General features: G+C 33.4%; 1 protein-coding gene across 5 annotated transcripts in view; it reads left to right on the top strand.

Moving 5' to 3' along the window:
• LOC127709697 (probable E3 ubiquitin-protein ligase HERC4) overlaps window positions 1-25,257 on the top strand; it is a 428,281-nt gene that overhangs the window by 351,065 nt on the left and 51,959 nt on the right. For 3 of the 5 annotated variants that reach the window (XM_052215333.1, XM_052215334.1, XM_052215335.1), the window contains one exon: window positions 7,619-7,714. In XM_052215333.1, the coding sequence (XP_052071293.1) occupies window positions 7,619-7,714 (96 nt within the window). Of the gene's footprint in view, window positions 1-7,618; window positions 7,715-20,039; window positions 25,054-25,257 lie in introns of those variants that run through there. The other 2 variants (XM_052215337.1, XM_052215336.1) reach the window with 2 other exon arrangements.

The raw sequence follows: 25,257 nt of genomic DNA, 5'->3' as shown, positions 1-25,257 counted from the left end.
CTGTTTCTTGATTTTTATATGGGCATAGGAAAAACCTTTTATATATCATAACTTGCAGTGGTTGTCAAGAAAGTGATATTGGACAAACCGTCAACATCATTAGAAAACGAATAACAACACATAGACAGCAAATTCGAGTCTCAAGTAAAAGAAAAATCCCACTAAGCGAACATATTGATTTATGCGCTGGATCAAATCATCCAAATTTATGTTTATTTTTCCATGTTATCAGTGTTCAGATAAAGCAACGGAACTATGAGAATTAATAAAGAAAATTATTTTATTAAGAAACATTGTCCAAAATCATATCGATAAAATGAGAATCCGGAAGGCGTTTCTAAATTGACACTTTCTCTTTTGTTTTAAGTTTATTGTTTTAAGTACCTACGTTGTACTGTATTATGACGTTAAGGATCTAATATTGATGTCGCTAATAGATGTTACCCCTGACGACGTCGCAAGCAACCATATCCATGAATATCTGTGAAACAGTGAAACCGGTAGGAAATTATGGAGAACATTTTAGAACAATTTGATGTCTTAATCAACAAAATGTGATTATTCATATTGAATATAAATATTTAGTGCATTTTCAGCCTTATTTTTTTGCCTATATATATATATATATATATATATATATATATATATATATGAAGCATATATGAAGCCTAGGTGGTCGTGTGGTCTAGCGCGTCGGATACAGTGCAGGTGATTTGGTGTCACGATATCTCAGTAGCATGAGTTCGAATCCCGGCGAGTGAAGAACAAAAACTTTGCGAAAGCAAATTTACAGATCTAACATTGTTGGGCTGATCAGCATATATACAAGTCTAAATATGAAAACAACGTTCAAACCTATATATATAGCTATGGTTGCGTTGGATAAAAACAGCAATTTTTATACGTGTGCATGCTAAACAAATTTCTTGGTAGAGGGGTATTTTAATACCAAACAGAAAACAATAAATATACATATATGAGAGAAATCCCTACACTATTTTATACAAATTTTAGTTTGTCTTTAACATTTGTTTTATTTTTGGGTTTCTATCTCCTTTAATGATTAAATATTTTCTTCTTGTTTTAAAATTCTAATAGATATTTTCGATTTAAACTTTTATACAATTTTGTGAAATGTATTATTTCCATTCCTTATAAAACTTCTTATATTGAAGTAAATATACATACAGTTGATATATATCTATGTCAGTCTTTACAATATGGAAAATTTCTTTTTATTGGAGCATTTATTACATATTTTAACTTTTGTATATGTGATTGTTCACACAAAAAATGTGCTTATATAATATACCCCAGCTCCAATCTAGTAGGGTAAACTTGTTTTCCTCTATCTTTCAGTTCATATTTCCAAGTGTTTGTGATTAACACATTGTTGTCACATTTTTCTCAGCAATTACAAATCAGAGATTCATGATATTACATACCAAGCTTCATATTGGTAAACTAAAAAATACCTAGTGACACATTTTCAGATTTGTCACTTAACTACTCTCTGTTTACCACATTCATTTGTGTTCTTCACATTGATGCGCGTACAAGAAATTTTGTCACATTTTCTCAGAAACTACAATTTAGAGCTTATTAATATTTGGTACCAAGCTTCAATTGATAAAAAAAAAACCATGTGATACATTTTCAGATCGACCTCCTGTTTGCTTCATATATGTATGTTCTTGTCATTGATGCACAAACATGTACATGTATAAGTTAATTTTCGTCTCATTTTTATAAGCAACTAATGATAATAATAATGATATGTGTATTTCCTTTCATTCAAAAGCAAGAGCCGGTTAAATTAGTGAGCAGTTCAAAAAAATTTATGTTTACTTTTCATTTATTTACAATTTTTATAGAATTCAGACAATGTAATAGTTTACATATTGTAAAAACACCTGTCTGTTGTTGAAGACTGTATGTTGCTCTCTGGATGTCAACCCCCACATCTCCTTCTATGCATATAAATCTGTTGCTTGAAATATTGTTAGCTGAGAAATATTTGCAGCAGTTTTATTTTTTGTTATATTCCTCCTTTAAAGCAAACTGTATACCTTTTTACAATTAGTTTCATGTGATGAACACTGTTTTAACATTGCATTTGTTCTCATCTGTACATTAGACATGTTAGATTGGTTCATACGAGTAAACTAAATATGTAGTGTAATTTAAATCTTCATGACATAGAATTGAATTGAAAATTCTAAAACAGTTAAACGCAATGCATATTTTGTTTGCGGGGGGAGGAGGCAGGATGTTTTATATTGAATAAATTTTAAAATAGATTTAATTATTACTGTTTATTGAGAAAAAAAAAATGTTACAGAAAGGAACTAAAAATATATTTTGTTTCCTTCAAAAAAAGGAGGATAAAATAAATTTTATATTGAGTTGCAAAATTTTTTTTATCTTGTTCATGTATTCCTGTATTTTAGTGAAAAATGATTGTTTCGTTTTTTGTTTTTCAATTTCATTAAAAAATGTTTTTATCACGACCCCCCTTAAGAATCTTGTTCCTGTATGTTATTGACAATTAATTGTTCATTTTTAGCTCAAAGGGTCAAGTGAGCTTTTCTCATCACTTGGCGTCCGTCGTCGTCCATTAACTTTTACAAAAATCTTCTCCTCTGAAACTCCTGGGCCAAATTTGGCCTAAATCATCCTTAAGGTATTAAGTTTAAAAAATGTATCTAATGATTCCGCCCACCAACCAAGATGGCCGCCATGACTAAAAATAGAACAAGGGTGTAAAATGCAGTTTTTGGCTTATATTTCTGGTCAAAATTTATCTGCCCTGAAATTTTCAGACGAATCAGACAACCCCTTGTTGGGTTACTGCCCCTGAATTGGTAATTTAAGTAAATTTTGCAGTTTTTATACGACCGCAAAAATTAAAATTTTTTGGTCGTATATTGGTTTGATGTTGGCGTCGTCGTCGTCGTCGTCGTCCAAAGACACGTTGGTTTTCGCACTCTAACTTTAGTTTAAGTGAATGGATCTCAATGAAATTTTACCATAAGGTTCAATACCACAAAAGGAAGGTTGGGATTGATTTTGGGGGTTATGGAACCAACAGTTAAGAAATTAGGGGCCAAAAAGGGGCCAAAAATAAGCATTTTTGTAACTTCCAGCCATAACTTGTGTGTTAGTGTATGGATCTCTCTGACATTGTACCACAAGGTTCCATATCACAAAGGGAATGCTGGGATTGATTTTGGGGGTAATTGCCTCAAAATTTTAGGAATTAGGGGCCAAAAAAGGGGCAAAAAACAAGCATTTTTCTAGTTTCATGATAATAACTTGTTTGCAAGTGTATGGATCTTTCTGAAATTGAGCTACAAGGTTCCATATCACAAAGGGATAGCTGGAATTGAGTTTGGGGGTAATCGCCCAAAACGTTTAGGAATAAGGGGCCAAAAATAGCATTTTTCTGGTTTCCAGACAATTACTTGTGTTCAAGTGTATGGATCACTCTGAAATTGTACTGCAAGGTACCATACCACAAAGGGAAGGCTGGTATTTTTTTGGGGAGTAATTGCCTCAAAATTTTAGGAATTAGGGGCCAAAAAGGGAAAAAAACAAGCATTTTTCTAGTTTCAGGACAATAACTTGTGTGTAAGTGTATGGATCTTTATGAAATTGTACTACAAGGTTCCATATCACAAGCGGAAAGCTGGGTTTGAGTTTGGGGGTAATTGCCCTAAACGTTTAGGAATTTGGGGCCAAAAAGGGGCCTAAAAACAAGCATTTTTCTAGTTTCCAGACAATAACTTGTGTTCAAGTGTATGGATCTCTCTGAAATTGTACTGCAAGGTACCATACCACAAAGGGAAGGCTGTGATTGAGTTTGGGGGTGATGAATCATAAGGGGGTTCAAAAAATTTAGGGGAGGGATTTTTTTTTCTTTAAAATTTTTCATTTTATAGATGGGTTATTTCTGATTTATATATAAAAGCAAATGATAATGATATGGTTTGAATAGGTAAATTAAAATTTTTTAAGTTCTTAGACCACATTCATTCTGTGTCAGAAACCTATGCTGTGTCAAATATTTAATCACAATCCAAATTCAGTGCTGTATCAAGCTTGAATGTTGTGTCCATACTTGCCCCAACTGTTCAGGGTTCGACCTCTGCGGTCGTATCAAGCTGCGCCCAGCCGAGCATTTTATTGATTATTATCTTGAATATTATTATAGATAGAGATAAACTGTAAACAGCAAAAATGTTCAGCAAAGTAACTTATTACCCTTTCAAGTCAATTTTTCACAATTTTTCGTAAATTTTCGTAATCTTTTTCAAAAATCTTCTCTTAATCTATTTGGCTAAATGGAATTAAACTTAGCCACAATTATTATTAGAGTATCATGATTAAAAAATGTATGTAATGACCCTGCCCTACAACCAACATGGTCACCATGGGTGAAAATGGAATATTGGTGTTTACTATAGAAGTCTATCGGAAAAATGTATAAAAAAAACAATTTCAAATGGTCACAACTTGAAAATTTATTTAAATAATGATAAGGGGTCTTCAGTAACTATTGTAAGAATGCAATGGGATGACTTGATTTTTTATGCCCCGGCCGTAGAGGAGGAGGCATTAAGTTTTACCCTTGTCCGTCTGTACGTCTGTACGTACGTACGTCCCAAAATTGGTTTCCGTTCTCTAATTTTAGTTTTCCTCGACCAAATGTTATGAAACTTATGTACAATGCAAATTACCACAATACACAGATCGAGTTTGAATTTTGCTGGCATCACTTTTACCGTTTTAGAGTTATGTCCCTTTACAAGTCTCAAAACTGCTGAAATATTTGTTTCTGTAATGTTCTCTAACTTTAGTTTGCCTCAACCAAAAGTTATGAAACTTATGCACAATGCTAATTACCACAAAACACAAAAAAGATTGAATTTTTTCTCATGTGGGGGTGCAATTTTTTTCAAGGGGTGGTGGGTTGCTAATAATTATATCATAAAAACCATAGTTATATCTTTTCTTTCAGCATACTTAAAAAATGTATATTGGGTAAATGCCCCCCAGACCAGACAGGTTAGTCGGGGTTAAGACCCATGTCCAAATTATTTTTGAAGGGTGTTAAAAAAAACATGTAAAGGCATTTCCAGCGTTATTATACAGGCCCTGGGTGAAATAAATTTTGGAGCGGAGGAAAGGAAATTTTGCATTTTTTGTTAATTATCTTGAATACCCGCCTCGGAGTGCCAGATTTTGTATTGAAAAAGTAATGTGTAATGTAATGCATTACACAGGCAAAGTAATTGTAATGTAATGCATTACATGTGAGAAAAATGTAATTGTAATTGTAATGGAAGAATCACAAAGTAATTGTAATGTAATGCATTACATTGCAATGTAATGGCCCCAGGCCTGGCCTCTAGTTTGTTTAAGTCTGGGAAGATGCATGAGCAATGCCTTATGGATAACATTCATCTGATTCAAACAATAACCAATCAATCAAGCAGTCATAAATTTATTAAAATGTTTCTGAATATCCACAAAATAAAGGGAAGTCATTTTCAAATGAATTATGTGTTTGATGATTCGTTGAGTCTGAAAAGAAGTTGGTAAGGCTATTTTATCAATTTTAAATAAATGAGGAATATTTTGAGTTTTGGACAAATAAATTGGTAAATAACTTAATTCATAATATTAATTATTAAGATCCTTTTTATTGTCGAGCCTGCGACTTTTGTCGCAGAAAGCTCGACATAGGGATAGTGATCCGGCGGCGGCGGCGTTAGCTAACTTCTTAAAAGCTTTATATTTTAGAAGGTGGAAGACCTGGATGCTTCATACTTTGTATATGGATGCCTCATGTTACGAAGTTTCTGTTAGTCACATGTCCAATGTCCTTGACCTCATTTTCATGGTTCAGTGACTACTTGAAAAAAAAGTTAAGATTTTTTGTAATGTTAAATTCTCTCTTATTATAAGTAATAGGATAACTATATTTGGTATGTGCGTACCTTGCAAGGTCTTCATGTCCGTCAGACAGTTTTCACTTGACCTCGACCTCATTTCATGGATCAGTGAACAAGGATAAGTTTTGGTGGTCAAGTCCATATCTCAGACTCAGATACTATAAGCAATAGGTCTAGTATATTCGGTGTATGGAAGGACTGTAAGGTGTACATGTCCAACTGGCAGGTGTCATCTGACCTTGACCTCATTTTCATGGTTCAGTGGTTATAGTTAAGTTTTTGTGTTTTGGTCTGTTTTTCTTATACTGTATGCAATAGGTCTACTATATTTGGTGTATGGAACGATTGTTAGGTGTACATGTCTAGCTGGCAGGTGTCATCTGACCTTGACCTCATTTTCATGGTTCAGTGGTCAAAGTTAAATTTTTGAGTTTTGGTCTTTTTTTCTAATATTATATGCAATAGTTCAACTATATTTGGTGTATGGAAATATTTTTTGATCTATATGTCAATCACGGAGGTTTTATTTGACCTTGACCTCATTTTCAAGGTTCATTGCTCAGTGTTAAGTTTTTGTGTTTTGGTCTGTTTTTCTTAAACTATAAGCAATAGGTCAACTATATTTGTTGTATGGAAGAATTGTTAGCTGTACATGCCTGCCTAGCATGGTTCATCTGACCTTGACCTCATTTTCATGGTTCATAAGTCAATGTTTAGTTTACTTGGTTAATGTTAAATTTAATGTGACAGTTGTAATAAAGCTTTATATTTAGGACTTTCAACATAATATCAATGATTAGTAAAGAAGGCGAGACATTTCAGCGTGTGCACTCTTGTTCAAAAGATGTTTCTTCCTTAAATATTCATAATAAAATTGCCTTTCTGAATATCTATTGACTTTCGACTGCATGTAATATAAACTGATTTAAGCAACATGTAAACATTGCTTTTTATCAATGGGAACGTAGTAGTGTTTAGTTTACGTTTTACGTTTAGGACACTAATACCAGACCAAGTTTAGCTTAATGTGGACATGGCCTAAGAAATATTGCTTTAATTGATCACAGGATCACTGAAAAAAAACCCTGATGTAAGATAAAAAAACACACAATGTCCAGTAAACTTGAGTTCTGTTTGTCAAATGTTCGAATAAGTATCCAATAAGTTGATTTAAGTATATTATATAGGTTCATTGTTTTACTGTCAATATAAAAATAAGAAAATGTGGTATGATTGCCAATGAGACAACTCTCCACCAGAGACCAAATGACATATAGGTAAGCAACTGTATGTATATATACATTCAACAATTTACAAAATCCATGCAGCACAGCAAGTTATAAATGGCCCAAATGTAGTACAATTCAAACAAGAAAACTAAACGGTCTGATTTATGTACAAAACAAAAAAATGAAAACAAATATGATATATAGCAACAAATGACACCCACTGAATTGCAGGCTCCTGACTTGAGACTAGGCACATACAGAATGTTGCAGAGTTTAATAAGTTTGCCGGCGCCCAACTCTACCCTAACGTAGGCTAGAGGTATAACGGCACAACATAAGAACAAAATATAAAAATCAGATCGATACCAAGCACAAAAACAAATAACAAAAACTCACAAGACACAAAGTTCACTGTTTCTTTTCTAATTTCAGGAGTTTTTCCTTCTTTTATTGAGAGAAATTTTAGATCCTAAATATGGAATGTTTAAATTTTATGAAGAATCAAGAGTCGATTGGTTTAACTCAAATGTAAGTACATGTATATAAAAAAAAAAGTTTGTAATTTAAAAAAAAGTATTTTTTAGTTGATAAGAATATCGAAAAGTTTATTTAGCTGTATTGTAGAAATATTTTAAAGAACCAATGTTTGAATTTTTAAACAGAAAAATAAAAAATCGAAAATTGGAAGACTCATCTAGTACATGTACGTTCTACTTAGCTAAGAGACTTAATTATAAAATACTTGAATGAAATTTGAAATAAATAAACATTTTTTTTTTCCAAAAAATTTTAGTCTTGGAAATTTCAGTGATTTTGGAATGAAATCATGACTCAAATTTATTTCTGAAAAAAGGATTTATAATGATTAATTTCATAACAAAAAATAACACTTACAAATGAACACATACAAATAAAATGTATTTTAAAACTGTTTGATAAAAAAGGGATGGAAATACAAAACTATTATGAGGAGAAAATCCCAAACTATGTTTTGATCAACTGAAACCGACTTAACTGAAAAAGTATAATTTGATGTTAATTGAAAAAAATCTTCAAAATTTTATGATGTATATCTAATATGAATATCAATCCTTCCACAAAAGTCACTGAATTTACAATCCGTCGGCAACATACACAATTTGTATAAAGCTTTATATTGCAAAGGGTAAATAAAAGACCTGGATGCTACATACCTTGTACCCAGATGCCTTATGATACAAATTGTCCTTGACCTCATTTTCTCTGCTTTAAAAAATTGTATAGTTTTTTTGTCTCGCCTTATGCGAGACATAGGGATTACTTTCTGGCGGCTGCAGCGGGGGCCGCGTTAACTATTTGTATAAAGCTTTATATTTCAGAAGGTAGAAGACCTGGATGCTTCATACCTTGTATGCAGATACCTTATGTTACGAAGTTTGAATCTGTCATATGTCCATTGTCCTTGACCTCATTTTCATGGTTCATGTGAATTTCTCACTTATTATGAGTATAAGGATAACTATATTTGGTATATGGGTTGCTTACAACGTCTACATGTCTGTCAGACAGGGTTCACCTGACCTCGACCCCATTTCATGGATCAGTGATCAAGGTTAAAGTTAAGTGATTGGGTCCGTTTCTCATATACTATAAGCAGTAGGTCAACTATATGTGGTGTATGGAATGATTATAAGGGTTACATGTCAGACTGGCAGGTTTCATTTGACCTTGACCCCATTTTCATGGTTTATTGGTCAATGTTAAGTTTTGGTGTTTTTGTCTGTTTTTCAAATACTATAAGCAATAGGTCAATTGTATTTGCTGTATGGAATGATTGTAACATGTATATGTCAGTCTAGCCGGTATCATCTGACCTTGACCTCATTTTCATGGTCCATTGGTCAATGTTAAGTTTTTATACGACCGCAAAAAATTTGTGGTCATTTATTGGTATCACGTCGTCGTCGTCGCCGTAGTCAGCGTCGTCCGAAGATATTTGGTTTCCGGACAATAACTTTAGTAAATAAAAATAGAATTTATGAAGTTTTAACACAAGGTTTATAATCACAAATGGAAGGTTGGGATTGATTTTGGGGGTTACAGTCCTAACAGTTTAGGAATTAGGGGCCAAAAAGGGGCCCAAATAAGCATTTTTCTATTTTCCAGACAATAACTTGTGGAACAGTGTATGGATCTCTCTGAAATTATACCACAAAGGGATGGTTAGGATTGGCTTTGGGGGGTTCTGGCTCAAACCGTTTAGGAATTAGGGGCAAAAAAGGGGGAAAACAAGGGTTTCCTGGTTAATGGACAATTAAAAAAAAAGTACAATGTTATGTTTGGATTACCTCCCTTAACATGCTTTTAAATTATGTATACAGAAATGTTGTATTGTCTTGAGGTGATTAGCTGTCAATTTATTTTTGGAGTTACTATTTAAAAATGCTGATTAAGGAATATTAATTTTAGCCATGATTTTGTATGTCATTTTCTATTTTAAGACTTTTATGATGTATTTAAATGGGTAATTATGGTTGCAAACTCCATTTTGAATTGAGATTATGACCATATCTTGAGGGAAAGAATTTTTTTTTTTGGAAAAAGGGGGGAGGAGGTAAAAAAAATTGGGAAGGGGGGGGGTAAAAAAGAAATTGTGAGGGGGGGGGACAATTTTTTCTCATTTAAGATTTCAGAAATTAAAAAGAAAATTCCTTCAAATATTTTTTTTTTGCAAAAAAAAAGGGAGAGGGGAATTTTTTTATTGGGGGGGGGGGGTCAATTCACAACAGCATAGTGTATTGCACAAAGCAAAAATCTACCTATAAAATCAAATCATATAACCAATTCTAAGTTCTTTGACTACAGTTATTCTGTGTCAGAAACCTAATATGTGTCAAATATTTAATTACAATCCCAATTCAGACCTGTATCAAGCGCGAATATTGTTTGAGGTTTTTACCATGTATTACTATATTGGATATTTGGACATTTTTAAATAGGTCTACATTGAGGTCCAAAGGGTCCAAAATTAGACTTTGTTCGATTTCATCAAAAACTGAATTCTTGTGGTTCTATGATATGCTGAATCTAACTGTGCATTCAGATTTTTTATTTTGGGCCCTGTTTTCAAATTAGTCCATATTAAGGTCCCAAGAGTCCAAATTTAAACTGTGTTTTTATGCCCCCGCCGTTTTCTAACTTTATTTTGCCTCAACCAAATGTTATGGAACTTATACACAATGCTTATAACCATAAAACACAGATCAAGTTTGAATTTTGGTGGCGTCACTTTAACCGTTCTAGAGTTATGCTCCTTTATAAATGGAAAAATTGCAAAATTTTTAGTTTCCTTTCTCTAACTTAAGTTTACCTCAACCAAATGTTATGAAACTTATACACAATGCTTATTGCCACAAAACACAGATCAAGTTTGAATTTTGGTGGCGTCACTTTAACCTTCTAGAGTTATGCCCCTTTATAAATGGAAAAATTGCAAACTTTTTAGTTTCCGTTCTCTAACTTAAGTTTGCCTCAAACAAATGTTATGAAACTTATACACAATGCTTATTACCACAAAACACAGATCAAGTTTGAATTTTAGTGGCGTCACTTGAACCGTTCTTGAGTTATACCCCTTCATAAATGGAAAAATTGCAAAATTTTTATTTTCTAAATATCAAGTAATTTTTAGAATTGGAGCTATCACTCTTTGTCCATGATTATAGTTGAATCAACTACAATCAATGCTTTATGCAATGCAATGTTTAATTTTGACTTCCACTGATAAAACACAGATCAAGTTGAATTTTGGTAGTGTCACTTTAACCATTATTGAGTTATGCCCCTTTATAAATCGAAAGATTGCAAAATTTTTAGTTTCCATTCTGTAACTTAAGTTTACCCCAACCAAACATTATGAAACCTATACACAATATTCATTACCACAAAACTAAGATCAAGTACAAATTTTTTTGCTTCCGTTTTCTAACTTTAGTTTGCCTCAACCAAATGTTATGAAACTTATACACAATGCTTATTACTACATAATACAGATTAAGTACGAAATTTGGTGGCGACACTTTTACCAATCTTGAGTAATGTCCCATTATAAACATAAAAATTGCTGAATTTTTCGTTTCCGTTCTCTAACTTAAGTTTGCCTCAACCAAATGTTATAAAACTTATACACAACCGTTCTAGAGTTATGCGTGTTAACAAATAGAAAAATTGCTGAATTTTTAGTTTCTGTTCTCTACTTAACTTAGCCTCAACGAAATGTTATGAGACTTACAGACAATGCTTATTACCACAAAACTCAGATCAAGTTCAAATTTGGGTAGCGTCACTTTTACCATTCTTCAGTTATGTCCCTTTATAACTATATGATATACAAGCGGGGGCATCATCTCTGTCCACATGTGGACACTATCCACATTTATTTTTTTTTATATGCTGAATCTAACCATGGAATTAGATTTTGGATATTGGACTATTAAGAAGATTAAATGTCCCATTTCAAATTTTTAAGTTATCTGACCACATTTATTCTGTGTCAGAAATCTATAATGTGTCAAATATTTAATCACTATCCAAATTCAGAGCTGTATCAAGCTTGAATATTGTGTCCATACTTGCACCAACTGTTCAGAGTTCGACCTCTGCAGTCGTAGATTCCAGCTGCTGCAGGCGGAGCGCATTTTTATACGACCGCAAAAATTGAAAATTTTTTGGTCGTATATTGGTATGACGTTGGCGTCGTCGTCGTCGTCGTCGTCGTCGTCGTCGTCTGGCGTCGTCCGGCGTCGTCCGAAGACACATTGGTTTTCGCACTCTAACTTTAGTTTAAGTGAATGGATCTCCATGAAATTTTACCATAAGGTTCAATACCACGAAAGGAAGGTGGGGATTGATTTTGGGGGTTATGGTACCAACAGTTAAGGAGTTAGGGGCCAAAAAGGGGCCAAAAATAAGCATTTTTGTAACTTCCAGACAATAACTTGTGTGTAAGTGTATGGATCTCTCTGACATTGTACCACAAGGTTCCATATCATAAAGGGAAGGCTGTAATTGATTTTGGGGGTAATTGCCTCAAAATGTTAGGAATTAGGGGCCAAAAAAGGGACAAAAAACAAGCATTTTTCTAGTTTCATGACAATAACTTGTGTGTAAGTGTTTGGATATTTCTGAAATTGTACTACAAGGTTCCATATCACAAAGGGAAGGCTGTAATTGATTTTGGGGGTAATTGCCTCAAAATGTTAGGAATTAGGGGCCAAAAAAGGGACAAAAAACAAGCATTTTTCTAGTTTCATGACAATAACTTGTGTGTAAGTGTTTGGATATTTCTGAAATTGTACTACAAGGTTCCATATCACAAAGGGAAAGCTGGAATTGAGTTTGGGGGTAATTGCCCGAAACGTTTAGGAATTGGGGGCCAAAAAGGGGCCAAAAATAAGCATTTTTCTAGTTTCCAGACAATAACTTGTGTTCAAGTGTATGGATCTCTCTGAAATTGTACTGCAAGGTCCCATACCACAAAGGGAAGGCTGGGATTGAGTTTGGGGGTGATGAATCATAAGGGGGTTCAAAAAATTTGGGGGGGGGGGGGGATTTTTTTTTTTCTTTTTTTTTCTTTTTTTCCTTTTTTTTTTCTTTTAAAATTTTCCATTTTAAGTTGGTTATTTCTGATTAATATTTAAAAGCAAATAATAATGATATGGTAGGAGATACACACCAAACAGGATGTGTAAATTATTATATAATAAGTATTGTGCAAAAGCAAGAAATTTTCAATTAGCAAGAAATTTTCAATTGCACAGTATTGCACAATTGCAAGAAATCTTCAATTGCACAGTATTGCGCAATAGCAAGAAATCTTCAATTGCACAGTATTGCGCAATAGCAAGAAATATCCAATAGCACAATATTGCGCAATAGCAAGAAATTGTCAATTGTACAGTATTGCACAATAGCAAGAAATATTCAATTGCACAGTATTGTGCAAAAGAAGATACTTCGTATAAATTGCTTATTTCTTGATCAATTTCAATGGGGTTTTATTCTTGAATTCTTGGGGTTCTTTAATATGCTGAATCTAACCGTGTATTAAGTTTTGGATTTTGGGCCCCGTTTTTAAATTGGTCCACATTGAGGTCCAAAGGGTCAAAAATTTAACTTTGTTTGATTTCATCAAAAATTGAATTATTGGGGTTCTTTGATATGCCGAATCTACCCGTGTATTTAGATTCTTAATTTTTGGTTCTGTTTTCAAATTGGTCTACATTAAGGTCAAAAGGGTCCAAAATTAAACTTAGTTTGATTTTAACAAAAATTGAATTTTTAGGGTACTTTGATATGCTGAATCTAAACATGTATTTAGATTTTTGATTATGGGCCCAGTTTTCAAGTTGGTCCAAGTTGGGGTCCAAAATTAAACTTTGTTTGATTTCAACAAAAATTGAATATATGGGGTTCTTTGATATGCTGAATCTAACCATGTATTTAGATTTTGGACATTGGACCATTATTGGTTAATTAAAAAAATTGAAGTTCTTAGACCACATTCTTTCTGTGTCAGAAACCTATGCTGTGTCAAATATTTAATCACAATCCAAATTCAGAGCTGTATCAAGCTTGAATGTTGTGTCCATACTTGCCCCAACTGTTCAGGGTTCGACCTCTGCGGTCGTATCAAGCTGCGCCCAGCGAAGCATTTTATTGATACATGGAATGAGTGTAAGTGTACATGTCTATCTGGCAGGTACCATGTGACCTTGACATCATTTTCATGGAATTTGTTTTATCATGTAAATTTCTCACTTATTATGAGTAAAAGGATAAGTATATTTGGTATATGGGTTTCTTGCAAAGTCTACATGTCCGCCAGACAGGAATTACCTGACTTCTACCTTATTTAATGGAACAGTGATCAATGTTGAAATATCCTGATAAGGTCCATTTCTCAGATACTATAATCAGTAGATTAGCTATTTATATGTAGTGTATGTAATGATTGGTAGGTGTACATGTCAGTCTGGCAGATTCATCTGGCCATGACCTCATTTTAATGGGTCATTTCCGAATTGTTCAATGTAATTTTTTTGTGTTTTAGTCCGTATTTGTCTCGCCTTGAAGGAATCGAAAAGCGAGACTTAGGTATGCTATTTCTGACGGCGTTGGCGGCGTCAACAATGTATTAATTAGTTTGTGATTAGGTCAGATTAAGGGGAACCACTAGTAGTAGGCAAATGATATTTGATATACACTTGTATTAACATTGGCACATCTCATTTCCATGGAGACCTCTTGGCCCTGCCCCATCAGTCATTGTCCATTGACTTTGAAACTTTTGCTTACTTAATATGTATTAGTTTCACTGTTAATGATTAGGTTGGTTTAAAGGGAACCACTAGTGGTAGGTCAATGATATTTCGTATGCAGTTGGATAAGCATTGGCATATCTCATTTACATGGAGAATATTTGGCTCCACCCCCTAAGTCATGGTCTATTGACTTTGAAACTATTGCTTACTTAACATTTAATAGTTTGTGATTAGGTCAGTTTGAGGGGAACCACTAGTGGTAGGTCAATGATATTTGATATGCAGATGTATAAGCATTGGTAAATCCTATTCCCACGGAGATCATTTGGCTCTGCCTCCTCAGCCATGGTCTATTGACTTTGAATGTTTTGCATAGTTTACTTGTTAAAGTTTGTAGTTAGACCAGTTTCAGAGGAACCACTAATGTTAAGTCAATGATAGTATTAGCATTTACAAGTCTTCTTTTCCATGGAGATTATATGGACCCACCACCTATCAGGGTTCATTGACTTTGAAACTTTTACATTTTTTACAAGTTTTCTTTCTGTATAACTAAACTCCACAACTCCTCTTTTAAAAAACTTGTCACTGTCTCACTTCCTAATTTAATTGATATGTGATCAAGGTTCAGTACATCTCACCTTGACATTATTTTCAAGTTTATCTTTCAACGTTATGATTTCCTGGTTAGGACCATAACCAATAAATATGTCAACAATATTTGGTGTATGGAATGATTGTAAGTGTAGGCATATCAGTCTGGCAGGGTTCTTTTGACCTTGATCTTATTACACCCACTAAACAAAGTTGCGTAGGGTATAATGTTTTTGATCGGTCAGTCCGTCCGTCAGTCCATCCATCCATCAGTCCGTCAGTCCATCAGTCCTGTTCTTGTCGTAGCAACTCCCCTGAAACTACTCAACAGAATTCATGAAACTTTGTAGATAATAAGGACATACTCTGTAGATATGCATATAGACAGGAAATTATGATTCCATTTTTTTTCCTAGGAGTTACGCCCCTTTCAACTTAGAATTTTGTCCTAAATATACTACTGCAACAGTTTGTCATCGTGACTCCTCTGAAACCACACTACAGAATTTCAGGAAACATTGTAGATAATCAGGACATACTATATAGATGTGCATATCGACAGGAAATTGTGATTCAATTTATTTTTACGAGTTATGCCCCTTTTAACTTAGAATTTTGGCCTTAATATAATACTGCAACACTTTGTCATCCCACATCCTCTGAATCCACACAACAGAATTTCCTGAAAATTTGAAGTTGAGGACATGATATGTAGATGTGCATATCCACAAGAAAATTTTTTCAGTTGACTTTTTAAAGAGTTTCGATTCTTTGAACTTAGGAATATGATGGGATTTTGTTTGCCCAGTGACATTGTTAGCACGCTCACAAAGTTTCTTTAATTTTTTTTAATGGTAAGGTCCTTTTTGCAGATACTGTAAGCAATACTGTTTGATTGTGAGGTGATATAGAAATTAAAAAATGGGGTATGATTGCCAATGAGACAACTTCTTCAGAGATCAAATGACGTTAATGTTAGCAACTATATGTCACTTTACAGTCTTCAACAATAAGTAAAACACATACTGTATAGCAAGCTGTAAAATGTAAATGTAAAACAATTCAAATTAGAAAATAACGGCCTGATTTATGTTATAAAAATTAACTCGTCTGATGGATTCAAAGCACAAACACAACTAACAAAAAACACTAAAGACTCAAAAGGACATTTCTAAGAGTACTCGCAGTTACTGACAGCTAGTTCAAAGCCAATAACAACTGATAAAAAAATCATGTATCTAAGACTAAGATATCAATCAGTATACATCCAATATCCAATGAATTAATTAGTCTTTTAATAGACCTCATTAACAGTCAAAGAAAAACATGATCTTTTGCAATGCAAAAAATTAGGTGTCGACATAATAAAGGACCATAAATGTTCATATATAGATGTATAGCAATAATATTTTTTGGGTTTTAATTAATTTATTACAAAACCAAGAGTTATGCATATAAAACAAGATTCAATGAGCTTACTACAGTGTTAATTTAGTAACCCCTTAGAATATGATTATTTAAAGGGTTGATAAGTTTACCCGGATTGTATCTAAACAAGGAACAAATCTTTTTGTCTACGAAAGAATTTAGTAAAGGTTTTAAGTAATTTGTGGTAACGAAATCTTTGACTTAATAATTTACCATTAATATATTGATTACTTTAATTGAAATCCAAAATGTTACTACAGACACAGGCATAGCAAATGAGCTGGGATATATAAACACCGTAAGATGAGACCTAAGGAACATTTCTGTCCAAGAAAGGAAAATTAACAATATGGAACTAAAATAATTTCCCTTTTGTCGTATTTTTTTTTTGTAGAGTTGCTGGCGTAAAACTGAAATATCTATATCTAGGGAAAGACAGTTACTGATGTTTGTATTTCATTTATTTAAAGAAAGTTCCTTTGGGTAAATTGGTCAATACATTTAGAAAATTCTTGGTTATTCAAAGAATAGATATCATCACAATACAGCAAGTTTTGTTGAATTTATCAATTAAATAGAATGTAGACAGATCTTTTATGAGTTTACATGTCTGGCAGGTTTCATCTGACCTTGACCATATTTTCATAGATCATTGGTCAATGTTAAGTTTTTTTGAAAAGTTTGGAATTTTTCTCAGATACTATAAGTAATTGGTTAACTATATTTGCTGTATGGAATGATTGTAAGGTGAACATGTCAGTCAAGCAATGTTCATCTGATCTTGACCTCATTTCTATGGTTCATTGAACAATGTCTATTATTCCTAGTGTGCTCCTTTTCTTGGATGTGTTGATTCAAATTTTTGGTTAAGTCGAGTGAATTGTATAGTTCCGTCGATGTAAATTGACCACAATGCCTCGTAGTTCGAAAGAAAGAAGTTCAGAACAAATACAGACTTAAGGATGAAAATTCAAATCGGATTTATTTCTAATCATTTTCATGAGTGCTAAAAGCTGTGAAATAAAATTGAGAATGGAAATGGGGAATGTGTCAAAGAGACAACAACCCGACCATAGAACAGAGAACAGCAGAAGGTCACCAACAGGTCTTCAATGCAGCGAGAAATTCCCGCACCTGGAGGCGTCCTTCAGCTGGCCCCTAAACAAATATATATACTAGTTCAGTGATAATGAACGCCATACTAAACTCCAAATTGTACACAAAAAAACTAAAATTAAAAATAATACAAGACTAACAAAGGCTAGAGGCTCCTGACTTGGGACAGGCGCAAAAAACATACTTGTTTGTTTAACATTTAAGATGACATGTTTAAGGTGAAAAATTTATATTTATTTTAATGTTAAAAGGTGAATTATGCAAAGTATTTTTATTTTTTAGATTTCTGTGTATTTTTTTAAGAATTAGTAGTTTGAATTCTTTGTGACAAGTTTTACTCTTGCAAACATGTCAAGATTAAATTTTTGTTTAATATCTGAGATTAAGGATTAAGATTGAATGATTGATTGCTTCGTGTTAAACACCATTTTTAGCACTATTGTGCTTTTTCGTGGCGGTCAGTTTTTATTGGTGGAGGAAGCCGGAGTGCCCAGAGAAAGCCCCGAACGTCGGTAGTAAAACTGACAATCCTAGTCAATTAAGATTAAAGTTGAGCGTACCTGTCACGTGCAGGATTTGAACTCACATGAAAGACTAAAACTTATTGGGCAGTCATTTATTTCATGATTGTTAGGTCAAACAGTACAAAAAAGAAAGACTTAGTTTAAAATAAAAGGAGAACTGAAGCTAAGGTATTATTGAGACGATGAATCTAACATAATGGTTACATAGGCAAGAACTGTAATTGTGATTGTACATATGTATATATATTGAATGTTGAAATAATTAACAAATTTAATGGAAGATGCGTTTCTTGTAATATATACTTGGTGATGACCACCACAGCTAGGCACTTCCTGTAAAAGCTGCGTTAACTCCAAAATTTCAGTAGACTTTTACGTTTACCTCTGCGTTAACACAAAAAAGGCGCGTCTTCTAAATTTGTAATGAGCAAACAGCCGTTTACTTCCGAGTTAACGTGAAAACGGTGCATTTTCTATTTTTGTAAAAAGTAAACGCACGTTTACTGGTTGTAGTAAACACGCGTTAACACAGATTGTCATCGTATCCTGGATACACTGACTTATCATATCACATGACTAGCTAGGTAAACATGTCTTACTGCACATTTTCGACAAATATATAAATTAACGATTACCGTGCATGATATGACACGTATTGATAAATTGAGAATTCAAAACTGTTCATCAGTAACAAAAAGATATTTCTTCCGGAAGCGTAAACCTTTTAAATTTTAGATTTTAAAACGATTCATGGTCTGAAAACAAAATATTTATGTCGAAAACAATAAAAAGTGACAATATTTCTTTCTTTTTTTTTACTAATATTGTTGTACTGGCATGATAATTGAGTACTTGTTATACCTCAGGATGGATTGTTAGACATAAAAGTGAGGAAATTTAAGTTTAAATTGCAAAATTTGTTGTCGCATCAAAAAAATGTTGCCAACATTTTCCATTTTGTTAGAATATTATACAGTTGCATTAAAATTCTGTTCTTTTGGTCCCTTAGGATGAATAGTTTTACACAAATTGAGAGCTTTATAAGTCTATGGTTACTAATATTTATGTTGATAATAATATATTTATTAATATTGTTGTACTTACCTGATAACTGAGTGCTTTTTATGGAAATTTAAAAAATTAAATAAGAGTTTATACATATTTTGATAAATTCCTAGGGTATGTACTTTCCCTGGTTTTATTTTCTTAATGATAAGGTCAGCTTGACAGCTTGGCAGTTTTGTTTTAATTAAGAGATTAAGGGATAGGTGTTAGATCATAGATAGCAAACAGCATGATGACAGCATGGGTGTAATCAGAGAACATGTGTATATAATTTTGATAGGATGGTCAGTTGTCGTTTGAGCATTGCACTGTTAGCAGTCATATTTTTACTTGTGGAAAATTAATTCAAAACATTTGCTTTTCATTTTCTTGAAAGTAGTTATATTAATTTGTGATGTAAATCAAAACTGGACTTTTAACACGTTTTCATGGGATATTTGGAAACTTCTTCGTATTGTTGTTGATGTTCGTAACATGGATATTGATAATTCATTATTGTACCTGCTTCTAAAGATGCTGTTAATTATTCTATTTATTATCAACTTCGTTAGTTAATGTGTTTGCTTCTCATTAGCTATTGGACCTCTAAAATTCGGTATGGGACGGTAATAATCAGGTAAACCGTGCAAGTGCAATGTGACCTGGGAACAGTATATCTAACAGTATATATGTTCCTGATGTGACCCAGAAAATATGAGTCAGTTAAGGAATAATAGTACCGATAAATGATAGAAGGTGCTAGTCAGAACTCTGAATATTGCTTTTCAAGACTTTAATACCAATAATGATAATATAACCGAAATGCTGACATTATTCCGTTATTAGCAGATAAATTCAAGCTACACCATATATGGTAGTGCGCGATCCCACAATGCATCAGTTAGTACACAAGAGGACCATGTGGTTTCGAATTCCACTTCATCATTAAATGGACAGAAGAAATTTAATCAACTTGGCCTCCATACTTTCATCAACTATGCAGTCTTCCAGTGGAAATGTTATGTTTCATCACCGAACGGAAGCTAGTAATCATCAAAAATGTTATAAAAAAAATACTTGACAGGACATAAAACAGCCGATTTTTCTACTTTCACTTCAACCGGAAGTTTACGATGTGACTATGTCAACAATTGGAGGAATCCCTACAACCTGGAGTAAGCATACGAAGAATCAGGATATGCAGCCTTCACTAGAAATACTCTATCAAAGACTGCAGCTGGTAGAAAAACCAGGAAGTGTGTGGTGTCCGGAATACAAGGTGATATGCGGCTGAATTACTGCCTTTCTCCCCACTGAGGAGAACATCACGTCAGGTACGAACTTCTTTTTCAACCCTTATTATGCCGTGTCTGACAAAATGAAACTTCAATTGGGGCAATTCATAACAAATCTATGCCTAGGCTCACTAGGTCTTCATCAAGAAGGGGAGTTTATTCAAGTTTTTGGTATATTATATATAGTAACATGCTCTTGTCTTCCCCCGATGGAGAATTAATGTGATTTCTATAGGAGGGATCACGTAGATTTGACCACTTATTACCCAGGTATGGGTTTCTACGAATATCACTACTGTTTATGTGCAGCTCATTTGCCTTTTTAAAACACAGCAGCAGAGTTGTCTACTTATTTATGATAAACACTACTTTCTTTTGTATCATTTTTTCCCTAATACTCATCCAAACCTGTGTGGTAACACATTTCCCACTCCTGGTTTTGCAATAGTCTTGTAAGCACAAGAGTAAGGAATAACTAATCGTGTAAGAGACAGAATATTTCTTTTAGGTTGGGAAATTTTCTAATATTTTCAGAGGTATCAGAGGATGTGCAACTATGAGATGCTGCAATAGTCATGTTTGTTCGATTTGTATAGGGGAAATCTAAAACATATGTATATACTGACAAAAAAAAAAAAAGAAAAAAAAAAGAGAACTATATGGGCCCCAGAGTATCAGATCTGGCAACTTAAAGACTTTTTAGATCCCCATGTCAGTTTTGACTTTTCAGTTTCCACTTTACAAAATTAACAGTTTATCAGAATATTTGATTGACCATCCGTACTATGGATTTTTAAGTAGTTGAATTGGTGGATTAATATCAGGCTTTCATGCAGAATTGCCACTAGAGTTAAGCAAACAATAATCAGTCAATCAATCATGCAGGGGTGAGTGCCTTACCGTCTAGCCTGAGTATTTGTAAAAATCTACCTGAGGAATTCTCATCAAAAACACCTGTCTTCGATCATCCACAGGTGTCTTACACATGTATGTTTTTTAATGCTCACCTATCAGGGTTCGTAGCTTCCATAGGTTTCAAGATTTTTTGACCTATCTGGGTTCTGGATATTGCATGTTTTCAACTGTCAGGGTTATACCACATTTTCCAGAATTTCCTGTCTGGATTTATCACAGGTTCATATATTATTTCCACCTGTTTAGGTTGGACCAAATGTTTAAGACATGATACTGCTTTAAGTTTTATATTTCAGCAGTAATTGGGACTATTATAGCACATGTATAATAGTCCCAGCTGGAATGCTGTTTATGGTTCTCAAGGAATGATAGTAGGTGAAATTGTAACTATAAATCCGCCTGAGGAGTGCTAGACGACTTGTCAGTACAAGTGAACTCAAGGTTATGATATCTGGCAGATTCAGCTGTGCAGGATTCAACATTCATATATCCAGTGAACATTGGGACGTTAAGCAACCAACAATCAATCAATCAATCCAGTAAACATTGTACCACATTACGTACATTGTACATAGCAAGGCTGGCAGACCTGCTCTATTTATGCAGTCTCAAGAATTTTTACCTTTCTTGGTTCTACCAAATGTTATTGCATTTTCACCTATCTGGGTTCTACCACATGTTGTTATATGTCTCACTTATCAGGGTTTTACTACGTACAGTATTCAAGTATTTTTAACCTATCTGGGTTCTACCACAGGTTATTGTTGTTTCACCTGTGGGTTCTACCACAGGTTTCTAGGCATACTTATAATTGTGGTTTTCTATGTTTTAAAACATTTATGGCTATGACTAATCCGAATCATATAAATAGTGTGCCAATAATAGATGAAGATTGTTAAATTTATTTGGTAACCTATTGAAAGAATTCTCTTAAGCTAGCCCATGATACAATTAAATTGTATTTAGCAGGAATTAGGCATAATTACTTAAGAATAGGGCATCCTGAGAGAGAAACAAAAGAGATTACCTATAACATCTCAAATTTTGAAACAATTGTGCTGTATGTTTAAGCAAGGAGTTTTTTCTCCCATTTGTTGACTTAATGTTGCAGTGCGCATTTAATCTAGCTTTTTTTGGATTTCTCCGATGTGGTGAATTTACGTATAGTAGTAAATTGCAAGTCAGGACACACTTTTAATTCAAAAGATTAATTAAGACATAAATTTTTCAAAATTTCACATTACATCTGAATTCCTCCAAAGGTGACCCATTTCGAGAAGGTATTAACATTACTACTTTTGAAAATGATATTTTCAACCCAGTTGATTTGATGAGAAGATATATTCAGTACGAAAAAATTATGCAGCTAGACCAGATTCCTATTTATTTGTTAGTGATGAGTATAATAACGCTCCTTTGTCTAGAGATACATTTATATCTCTGCTTCGAGATTTGCTGTTCAGATAAGGGTATAATGATAGAAAATTTTGTGGTCATTCTTTTCGAATTAGTGCTGCAACATCAGCAGCAGGGGTTGGGGATCATATTATCCACACATTAGGCATGTTAGGTAGATGGTCATCCGATTGTTATATACGTTACATTCCAACTGACCCAAAAACTGTTTGTAAAGCATAAAGCAGAATGTGTCGTTCCTAACTTATATCAAAGGAGTTATAAGAACTACATTTTGTTAATTATTTTAGTATTGTAGTTATTTCTTTTTTTTGTTTGTTTTCATTTTCATACATGAAATTATATTCAAGTACTTTTTTCTTTCTAATGGTATATTGAATTTATATATATGTACATGTTTCATTTCTTGGGGGCTTTCACTCATGCTACTCGTTCAATTTGGCCTACTTAATTTCAGGAAAATTATTTTCCCCCAATTCATTAATACATCTTATAAATTCCTGTACGAACTGTGACCCCCGTATATGACACGGAAACCAGGCGTAAAAATCATACTTTATCCGGGCGTCATTGCAGTGTTTAAGGAATGCATGTCCAGGCGTCAATCAGGCGGAAACCAGGCGGAAACCAAGCGTATCTGAGGCGGAAACCAGGCGTAAAATTAGGCGTAATATTTAAATGAGTACGCCTGGTCCAGAGAAAACCAGGCGTAATATGCAAATGAGTACGCCTGGTCAATAAATAAACCAGACGTAATATCCTTACATAATAGTACACTTATTTCAAATCAGTGTATTACCCTAGCTGTGTTCTTTTGTGTATTTAATACAAACTTCTGTACTGTTGCTTTAATTTCTCATTGTTTGACATAAAACTGGAAATATTAACCATTGAAGAAGCTTAAGCATTTTAATTAACTAAGTTTTTTATAAATTAATGTCCTTTAAAATATAATGATAATACTGCAATTTAACTTCATGTAAAAGATTTTAATGTTATTATCCAAGGTTAAAGGTTTTGGGATTTCAAAATTACTGTTAGAACTTAAAACTTAATAACTTAGGTTATACTCACATAATTATTATTTACCATGTTTTACTTTCCATTTTTTCACAATTTTTATTAATCAATTTGATTCCATATTTCCAATTTCAAATTCTTTCAAAAAGCACAAAACAAGCTAATTATCCCTGAACATATGAAGCTGCCATAAGTCCAACTCTTGCAAACTAAAATCAAAGAGCCAAATTTTGAAAAAAATTCCCATGATCCTTTAAACAAAGCATTATGGGTATTATGATTTACGCCATACCAACAGTTTTACTCCCGTAAGAAAATTTACGCCTTGCTTATTTCAATTTACGCCAGGTTTGCCACTTTTTTCTACGCCCGTAAGGCCTACAAATTTACGTTTCCTGCTCCCTTACGCCTGGATCTAGACACGTAAGTACCACTTCCGCCTGGTTTACGCCTTATAATTTCATACGGGTTATTAAGGCTTTGTTTTATTTCAGGGTGATAATTAAGTTAGTTTTTGTACCTGTTGGGATCTACCGCAGGAATTCTCTTTTTTCAAATTTATACCCGTCTGGGCTCTACCAGTCAGGTTCTAATAGTACCTGTTGGGATCTACCGCAGGAATTCTCCTTTTTTAAAATTCATACTTGTCTGGGCTCTACCACTCAGGTTCTAAAAGTACCAGTTGGGATCTACCGCAGGAATTCTCAGTTTTCAAAATTCATACTTGTCTGGGCTCTACCACTCAGGTTCTAAAAGTACCTGTTGGGATCTACCACAGGAATTCTCAGTTTTCAAAATTCATACTTGTCTGGGCTCTACCACTCAGGTTCTAAAAGTACCTGTTGGGATCTACCGCAGGTATTCTCATTTTTCAAATTTATACCTGTCTGGGTTCTACCAGTCAGGTTCTAAAATAAATTTTTCACCTGTCAGGGCTCTACTGCAGGCTCTTAAAATTGCATAATTTAGGCAATTTATTTTTTAATTAATTTAAAATTATGTTGAGTAGGTAGTGTTTTTGAATTGGTTATTTTAATTAGTATTATTGTAAGTTTTAATGAGTAGCCCCCTAGAAAGCCAAATGATACATTTATTATTATTTTCATATGTATTCAGTATAATAGATTTAGAATTGATTGTGAATATGATACTAGTATACTGTGTATACAATGGTGTCTTAGTATATTAGTTTGTTAATAAAATTAGAATAGTTATTATAAAGTTTTGCGTATGATATCAAGTATCCAGTATGGCAGGATAAGGGTTTCATTCAAGTAGAACATTTCCCTTTCTACTCTTAGTATCTATATTAGTATAGATAAATGTGGTATGATACATAAGACTAGTTATTGTCTATAAGGAGACGTCTACTGTTCAATGTGGTATGGTATATGAGACTAGTTATTGTCTATAAGGAC

The sequence above is a fragment of the Mytilus californianus genome, unplaced genomic scaffold (assembly GCF_021869535.1).
Source record: "Mytilus californianus isolate M0D057914Y unplaced genomic scaffold, xbMytCali1.0.p SCAF_7, whole genome shotgun sequence".
NCBI classification, from domain to species: Eukaryota; Metazoa; Mollusca; class Bivalvia; order Mytilida; family Mytilidae; genus Mytilus; species Mytilus californianus.
Note: the sequence above shows the minus strand (reverse complement) of the source record. Positions and strands in the feature narration are given on the sequence as shown.